Here is a 9,324-nt window from a genome sequence, read left to right as displayed (position 1 = left end):
GAAAACCTAAAATAAATTCAGGAATACTACGAGCATCAATGTCAAGTCTAGAATTTGAGGATACCACTATCCTCCTAATCACCATAGATTGGTTCGCACGTTTAGGAGCGTTTTGATGAGTTGCCCACGTAGAGAGAAAGCTGTGATTTAGGACAGGTAGATGAGATGGGGGGGAAGAGAGAACGTGCGTTGGCAGGTGCAGATCTTGTGCGCGGTCCGGGGCAGCGGGCAGATCCGTTGGAGATCCCACCATTATAGCCCCTCGTGTCCTCCAGATCTTCCCCTCAATTCGAAATTCCGTAACGGCGAACACCAAACCACAGCACAGCACAGCACAGATCCTCCCCCTCCCCTGTATTTAACACGACGCACCCAAACCCAACGCCAACGCACGCAGCGCAGGACGCCACCACTTTCCACGCCTCCGTCTCCGCCAGCGAGCTCCTCTCCGCTTCCTCCTCCGGTCCCCGCCGCCGCCCCGCTCCCCAAGGTTCGATCCCTCCCTCCCTCCCTGCCACGCGTCCCCGAACCCCTTTGCTAGCTGCTCCGTGCGCGGCGCGGATCTGGCCGCAGAGCCTGCTGTGCCGTTTATCTGGCGGCGTGGATCTGCCCGTGCGCGCGGGTGGGTTCTGCCGATCCGACGGTCCTCCGGCCCCGTCGGCGGCTGGTGATTCTGATTTGGTTAGTCACTGCGAAATGGCTGCTCCTCCTTCGGTTGCTGCTGGTCCAGCCAGCCAGCGGCTGTTGCGTTGGGTGTTAAGCTTGATGCGGCGTGGTGCAAGCACAGAGTGTCCAAGTGTTCTAGCTTTTGCTTTGGCCCGATGGGATCTGCCAGGCCACCGGAGTAGTATCGTCTAAATCGGGGTGGCGACTTGCTACTTTCTTGATCCAAGGGGAAACCAAGTGTAGAGTTCAATCATTTAAATGGGTTTGGCATCAACTGTCTTCTGTGTAAGATGAGATGGCTGGGCTTGGATCTGTCCAAATCTAAAATAAATCTCACCCTGCCTGAATACTTCATAAACCAAATAACTTGGGGAGCTGATTTCAGATGCCGTGGTATCCCAGGGACATCATTATGAAATGTACGGTCTAAATTCTAGATGTGCACGTCATCATTCTAGTACAACTTTTAAGATTGCTACTATATGTATGATGCTTGATTGTGTATACTCTCATCTTGCGGTCTTAAAATGGTTCATGTATTACGGAACACACCAATTTTTAGCCTAATCAGTATATCTGTCTGATATTTCTTAATCACATCATATCATAATGGCGTTAATTGAATAGCTCGGCACCGTACCTCAGTGCGTGGTTCTTAATAGTGCAAAAACCAGTTTGAATTCCACCACTGCTGCTGGCACATGGACCTTGCAGCTCCGTAAATCGTGTTTGATGACTAAAAATGTTGATTTATAGCTAGTTCTAGGCTGGATGACTAAAAATGTTGATTTATAACTAGTACTAGGCTGGATGTCCAGCAACAGCAATAATTGTGATCCAGTACAGCTATAGTTTTTTTCAACTTTGGTAGGCATAGTTGCACATGGGTAGAGCATGCCTGCCTGCAAGGACAGCTTATGACAGCTTATTGCTCTCTTTATTATTTCTATTAAGCATAAATGGTCCATTAATGTGATTGAAGTGGTCTGTGCTTTCTTATTCACAATTTTGATTAGTTTTGCCAGCCTACTTTTATCCACTAGCCTCATTAGTGATGAAAATATTTGCTATGCTTAGAGCCTTAAAGCAAGAGCTACACTTTGCTAAATACAGCTGTTTAGTTTCTCCTTACTGTGTTATTAGTTTATTACCAGAAATATTGCTTTAGTTACATATTTGATGAATAAGGTTGATGAGCATGTCAGGTAGAGATAAATTGACAGCTTCTTAAAATGATTCAGTTAGTTCTGTGTTTTTGTGCTCATCGACGTAATTCTTATTAGCAAGATACCTAGCAGTGAACATCTGATGTAACAAGTAAATGATTGGGAAGGTTTTCAATTGTCTTGTGCAGACCAATGGCTGACGGCGAGGACATCCAGCCACTTGTGTGTGACAATGGCACTGGAATGGTCAAGGTTCGATGCTCACCCCTTTGTTTCATTCAAATTTTAAGCACAGAAAATTTGTTGTTTGGAAAATAAACACCTCATTCCTGTAGGCTGGTTTTGCTGGTGATGATGCCCCAAGAGCAGTTTTCCCTAGTATAGTTGGCCGCCCTCGGCACACAGGTGTCATGGTTGGAATGGGCCAAAAAGATGCCTATGTGGGTGATGAAGCGCAGTCAAAAAGGGGTATCCTGACCTTGAAATACCCTATTGAGCATGGCATTGTGAGCAACTGGGATGACATGGAGAAAATCTGGCATCACACCTTCTACAATGAGCTGCGTGTTGCCCCTGAAGAACATCCAGTTTTGCTGACAGAAGCTCCTCTGAACCCAAAGGCAAACAGAGAGAAGATGACCCAAATCATGTTCGAGACATTCAATGCCCCAGCGATGTATGTGGCTATTCAAGCTGTTCTTTCTCTATATGCCAGTGGTCGTACTACAGGTACGTGTCTGTTTTTCCCTACTCAAGATGGGTTTATGTATACTTAATTGTATCCCTTCGTCAGTCATTGTATGACCTGAACGTGCGATGTGCAGGTATTGTGCTTGATTCTGGTGATGGTGTGAGCCATACTGTGCCGATCTATGAGGGATATGCACTTCCTCATGCTATTCTCCGGCTGGATCTTGCGGGCCGTGATCTGACCGACTCCCTGATGAAGATCCTCACGGAGAGGGGCTATTCCTTCACCACAACTGCTGAGCGGGAAATCGTAAGAGATATAAAGGAGAAGCTCGCCTATGTCGCCCTTGACTACGAGCAGGAGCTGGAGACCGCCAAGAGCAGCTCGTCCGTCGAGAAGAGCTACGAACTGCCTGACGGGCAGGTCATCACGATCGGCGCTGAGAGGTTCAGGTGCCCGGAGGTGCTGTTCCAGCCGTCGCTGATCGGCATGGAGGCTCCTGGGATCCACGAGACCACCTACAACTCCATCATGAAGTGCGACGTGGATATCAGGAAGGACCTCTACGGCAACATTGTGCTCAGTGGAGGGACGACCATGTTCCCCGGCATCGCTGACAGGATGAGCAAGGAGATCACCGCCCTCGCGCCGAGCAGCATGAAGATCAAGGTCGTGGCGCCTCCCGAGAGGAAGTATAGTGTCTGGATCGGTGGCTCCATCCTCGCCTCCCTCAGCACATTCCAGCAGGTACTTACTTACGCGACCATTTTGTTTCGTCATTATGGCGTTTACCATCTTATTATTTTGCGGGAAAAGATACATGTCTTTTTCTTATTCCTTTTTAATAACATCTTGTTACATAAACCAACCAGAAAGCAAATTAATCTTTTCCTACAAAGCAAAGTATTACTTGAGTTTCCAGCTTTTGAAGAAAGTAGCCCTGATCCCTTTCCCTTTTGCAGATGTGGATATCCAAGGGAGAGTACGACGAATCTGGCCCCTCCATCGTCCACCGCAAGTGCTTCTAAGCCTTGGGCCGTGTCTTACTCCGTGTCTCTGCACTTTTCCTATGATTGAGCTTGTATCCGACTCCCCTCCATTGAAGTATTCCCCGAGCTTTCTGCGGCCGTTTTTACGGATGATTTGGCATTGCCGGATGAAGGAAAAGTAGGTCCTGTATCGCTTAATACAGAAGATGCCGCTTGTTCTTAGTGATATACTACTATGTTGGTTGATATTTAGCCGGTGCGCGCGGAGGAGGACCGACGCACCGGTTTCGGGTGTGGGCTTGGGCTGTTGTGTGGCTGCAGAGTGCAGAACGCTGGCTGTGTATGTATAATTATTTTCTTCCATCAAGTATATTGGTGTGGAATTATTATTATTGTTATTACCTTTAGTTGCTTTGGTCAGCAAGGCTGGTCACCGGTCTATTTCGGCTTGCTGTTTTTTATTTATATATATACAAAAAGAAAAGGAAAGTTTCCTAGAAAGTATTCGTGCCTCCTTCCATTGCAAGCGCTGCTGGCAGTATGTATGATGTTTATGCGAGATCTGTGCCACTGAGCCCCCGGAGGCTTTTGTGGAATCTCCCCATCCATCTGCTTTGATGCTTTTGAGTCTGTGTTTGTCGCCGCCAATGATTTTTTTCAAGAACCTCGTCGTGGGCAGGGGCAGTTCACCAAGAAGAAGAGAGATGATCTAGTTTATAAAAAAAATCAAACCTAAAATCCTAACAACGCCGGTTTATTTTATTTTATTTTAACCGAGGAGCTCTTTTTCTATTAGCCTTAATAGTGGGTTAGTTACATCTACAACCCAAATGAAAACCAAACCTTTCGTGGTTCAAAAACGTGAAACCTCGTCTCAATCATCATTTGTCGGGACTTTTCAGGGTAAGTTCTTTGGCTTCGACTGGACATTTAGATCATGTTGCTATTCCCGCATCCAGAAGGTAGTACGTTCGATGGAATAATTTCTTAGATGTTCAGTCGAAGCTGATTCGAGTAATATTTATGCCTAAAACCCTGATTCGAGTAATCATATATATTTGATACCGCTCAAGGAGCGGGAACTGCCATTCTAACTCTTCTTGGGGGAAAGTTTGTGGCTGACCGACATGGCTCGCCATCATTTAGCTATTGCATTTCTCATTGCCGGTCACATGTATCAAACTAACTTTGGAATTGGGCACGGTATTAGAGATCCTTTAGAAGCGCATACTCCTTCGGGGGGTCGATTAGGGCGTGGGCATAAGGGCCTTTACAGCACAATCAACAATTCAATTCATTCGAAGTCGCTCACGTACATAAGCATACGCTCACCCTTATGAGCACCTCCGAGAAACCCCTATGAGCACCTCGGAGAGATTGAACCGGTCTAATTAGGGAAAACCAGAATGAACACCCAAGAAGAGAAAGATTCTGAAGTTTAGGATAGGCCTCCAACGAAGAACAGGCCAACCTCTAGCTCAGAGGCAAGGGACAAAAAGAAAAGGAAAAGGAATCAAGCCCTCCAGCTCAGAGCCAAGGGACAAAGAAAAAAGGAAAAGGAATCAAGCGGAGGCTCTCTCTCGCTCCTCGGCCGGCCACCAAACCAAACTGAATGCGTCAATGGTTGTGGAGACACATAGGACCAAAGCCAGAAACAAAATAAGAAACTTGGACTAGCAATGAAACGCTGTCCAAGAAACAAAAACAAAAGGAGCACCACAGGAAGGGATCATCAGCATCCCCAGCCACTTTGACATGCTGAGATGCCATTCTTGGCGCGCGCGCACACACACACACAGCAAATCGTCTTATCACAAGTGTCTCAAGATGCTGCATTCAAATTAACTAACACTACTGGGCAGCAGCAGCTCCATACCAGTTGGAATTGGTTTCAAAAGATAGGAAGAAACCCGACGAACCAGCAAAAACGGCACAAAGACACACGCAAAAAACCATGAAACCGCTTTATAATGCCGTCACAGTCACAGCGAGCTGTTCCCTCATTTTATTCGCCTTCTCCATCCATGGGTGTAGTGGCTTCACCCAACAATCTTAACCACCTCCGACCAACGACCAAAGCACGCACGCACACAGGCAGCAGCCAGGCAGGGGATAAACAACCATCAAGGTTTTACAGACAGACACACCTTCTTCTACCCAACACACAACCAACTGGCACCAGAGATGTGGGCGGAGCACGGCACGCCCCCTAATACAGGTCCCCCTCCTTGTGGGTGTGGATGACGCAGTCCGACTTGGGGTAGGCGACGCACGTCAGCACGTAGCCCTCCTCCTGCTGCGCGTCGTCCAGGAACGACCCGTCCGACTGGTCCACCGCGCCCGCCTCAATCTTGCCCGCGCAGGTCGAGCATGCCCCCGCCCGGCACGAGTAGGGCAGCTCCACCCCCGCCGTCTCCGCCGAGTCCAGGATGTAGGTGTCGTCCGGCGCCTCAAACTCGTGCTCGTCCCCCTCCGGGGTCACCAGCTTCACCTTGTACGTGGCCGCCGCGGAGACGTCCAGCTTCTTGGAAGAGGAGGACCTCAGGCTCGGCACCTGCACGGCGCCTCGGCCAAGGAAGCTCAAGCGGCTCTTGACCGCTTTCTGGGGGGCATCGGTTGTTCGAGCATTGCCCAAGAGCACGCAGGAGGTCACAAACGTGCAGGTTGACATCTTGAAACCTGACCCAAAGAAGCAAGTCAGTGATTTGAACCCAACTTAAGAAAAGGTAACAAAATATAGAACTGAAATTCTCACTATCTAATGCAACCAATTATTCAGCACACAAGAAGTTATGCATTGGGTCGGATGCTATCCTGCCACTAGCACTGCAAAAGCACCCATTGTTTTCCACAAGAACAGCTTAAGGTCAAACACAAAGAGCTCGTGATATACGGCGATGGTATCTTTACCAAGGAAGAAAAATGGGGATAAACCATCATTCTCTCCATGAGAGGGCCACGGTTACTCTCTGGGGCAGTATGAGAAAGGCAGGCATTGCACTCCTGCCCTTCACTCGAAGCTCCAGGACACAATACACAACATCAACGCCCCTTTGTTACTTGAACACCCAGACTAGAGACACAGGAAACAGAAAGGCTCTATTGCGCAGATACCCGTCTGAACCTAGATCAAGCTTCTTAATTTTGTATGAAAATGTTCTGCTGATATAAGCCAACAGTATCTTTACCAAGAAAGCAAAATGGGGACAGGCCATCCACTCCCTTCGTGAGAAGGCCATAATTACTCTTGGAGCAGTATGAGAAAGGCAGGCATTGCACTCCTGCCCTTCACTCGAAGCTCCAGGACACAATACACGACATCAACACCCTTTTGTTGCTTGCTCAAGATAACAACTAATTTCATGATAAACGATTGACACCCAGACTAGGGACACGGGAAACAGAAAGGCTCTATTGCGAAAAAAGATACCCGCCTAGACCTAAATCAACCTTCTTAATTTTTTATGAAAATGCCGTGCTGATATACGCCAACGGTATATTTACCAACAAAGAGAAATGGGGACAGGCCATCCACTCCCTTCATGAGAAGGCCATAATTACTTTCAGAGCATTATGAGAAAGGCAGGCATTGCAACCCTGCTCTTCACTCGAAGCTCCAGGACACAGCACACAAACCATGAGTTGCCTAATAGAGCAACCAATTTCATGTTCTAATAAAAAGAAATAGCCAAACTCTGTAACAATAATAGGAAAAACAAACATAAGAAGTCATGCTTATTGTGCGCCTATTGCGCTTGACCTCATCATCCAACATGCTGTCCAACACTAGCACCGGGACATATTATTTGCGTGACAAACAGTGGTTTTTAATGCCAAACACGCATCGGGACGCTGATATAAGCCGACGGTATCTTCACCAGGGAGGGGGGAAACTGAGGACAAGCCAACAGCCCCCCTCCAGTATAAGGCCGGAGTCACTCTCCGGAGCGATATGAGAAAGGCAAGCGTCGCATCCCTGCCATTCACTCGAAGCTCCGGGACACACACATACAGGTAAATAAAGAGAAAACCAGCGTCCCTTGCGATGCTCACCAGGTCCTTGATGATCATCATCAAAATCAAGAAGCCTTGAGCAAACAATTCGTCGAATCGGGACAAGGGTCAAGTGAAATGTTGGCGCTTGTTCACCTAGCAACATACTAGTCCCTCCGTGTTCGGAATTACTTGTAGCAGAAATGGATGTATCTAGATGTATTTTAGTTCTAGATAGATACACCCATATCCAGAGACGAGTAATTCCGGACGGAGGTCGTAGTACATACTCCCTCTGTAAACTAATATAAGAGCGTTTAGATCACTAAAATAGTGATCTAAACACTCTTATATTAGTTTACAGAGGGAGTACATACATGCATGCCTAAACCCAGAATCCCCAAGAGCAGACGTTGTAATTTTTACCGCAACCCCCGCTTTGTTTCCCGGAGGGAGGGAGGGAGGGAGGGAGGGAGGAAACGACGAGATCCCCTGTCCGTCCGGTCCGGCTGAGCATGCGCCACGGAAGGGGCGGACCTAACGAGGCGGGCGCGCGGGTGGGGTTGGAGATTCCGGGGGATAACCAGGCCGAGCATCAAAGCAAAGCAGATCGGCGGCGAGCCGGGCGGGCCGGCCGTTCCATCCCGGAGAAGTGGCGGGTAGGGTTCGCAGGCCGCCGCCGCCGCCGCCGCCAGAAGGAACGAAACAAGACAAGTGAAAAGCAGACAAGGAAGGGAACAGATCGGGGCCGCTGCTTGCTACCTGTCGCGGCGGGCCGGCGAGGAGGGACGGGGCGGCGGCGGCTTCCCTTGCCTCCTCCTCGTGCTCCTTGCGTGTGTTCTCTCTGTGTGTGGTGGGGGTGGGCGGCGGCGGCGGCCACCTTTTAATAGGCGGAATGGTGGCGAGTGCCCTGCCCTTGCCAGCGGTCCATTGGGGAAAAAAACCGGCGGCTGAAATGACGGGTTTGCCCCCCGCGGCGGCTGCGAACGAACGAACCCGGGGGTGCGGTGCTGGGTCTGGGTCTGGGTCCGGGTCCGTGGGTGGTTCTCCAGTTTCGGCCCACATTCATTCACCCATTCCCTCCTCCAACCTCAGGAAGGTTCTGGAGGCCCCCGGATGGGATGGGATGGGAGTTCGGTCCACTCCGGCAACCCCAGCAACGGGGTAGGTTGGATTCAAGGATTTTAGTCGTTCCACTCCACGTGCTTTGTTTTCTCCGCACGATTGCATTTCATAAGCGTATTCATATCATCTCTTCTCAAGAGTCATGCCATGCCATGCGTTTCCCCGTGCGCAAAAATAAAAAATTATGTTTCTCAATGCACGCCGTGCAGTCTCAGAAAATCCTATGAATCGGGGAGAGAACACCGAGGTTGCCACATCTATCCTTAGTCGTCCCGCAACAATTTACTAGACGTTTGTTTGGTTCGTCATTCTGACTAGAGCTTGGCACGCTTTCTTGGTTGTATGTATTACCGGACGTATCTAGACAGAGCTAAAACAACCGATTCGGGGCAGAGGAAGGTTGTTTGCTTTTTTTTATTGTCAAGGTGTTGAGAGTCAACTCCAAACATTTCCATTTTGTACTCCAACGACTCAAAAAAAAAGGGCTTGTCTCAAGTCAAATGATGCAATGTTTGACCGGGTTTATAACAAAACCATCAATAACGACGTTGCAAAATAGCATGAGAATAGTTTCTTTTGTATTTAATGATGATACTAATTTGATGCTATAATTGTTGTGCATTTAACTTGAGACAACATTTGTAGGCCCTCCTTTTGGAGACAGAGGGGGTGAAAGGAAATTGTTTTAGTGAGT

General features: G+C 48.6%; 2 protein-coding genes across 2 annotated transcripts; one reads left to right on the top strand and one right to left on the bottom strand.

Annotated features, from left to right (window-relative positions):
* The first annotated feature begins 261 nt into the window (after positions 1-261).
* LOC125553040 (actin-3) lies at positions 262-3,919 on the top strand. Its single transcript, XM_048716788.2, has 5 exons — positions 262-490; positions 2,021-2,084; positions 2,168-2,561; positions 2,657-3,270; positions 3,486-3,919. The coding sequence occupies exons 2-5, from the start codon at positions 2,025-2,027 to the stop codon at positions 3,549-3,551; spliced, it is 1,134 nt and encodes a 377-aa protein (XP_048572745.1). The 5' UTR covers positions 262-490; positions 2,021-2,024; the 3' UTR covers positions 3,552-3,919.
* Positions 3,920-5,461: 1,542 nt separating this feature from the next.
* LOC125553041 (ferredoxin-3, chloroplastic) lies at positions 5,462-8,428 on the bottom strand. Its single transcript, XM_048716790.2, has 2 exons — positions 8,268-8,428; positions 5,462-6,191 (listed from the first exon to the last, which is right to left on the bottom strand). Exon 2 carries the CDS (start codon positions 6,181-6,183, stop codon positions 5,722-5,724), a length of 462 nt encoding a protein of 153 aa, XP_048572747.2. The 5' UTR covers positions 6,184-6,191; positions 8,268-8,428; the 3' UTR covers positions 5,462-5,721.
* Between the last annotated feature and the right edge of the window lie 896 nt (positions 8,429-9,324).

The sequence above is a fragment of the Triticum urartu genome, chromosome 4A, assembly GCF_056163025.1.
Source record: "Triticum urartu cultivar PI428250 chromosome 4A, HENAU_Tu73, whole genome shotgun sequence".
NCBI classification, from domain to species: Eukaryota; Viridiplantae; Streptophyta; class Magnoliopsida; order Poales; family Poaceae; genus Triticum; species Triticum urartu.
The sequence above is the reverse complement of the archived record's forward strand: the minus strand, read 5'-3'. Positions and strand labels throughout refer to the sequence as shown.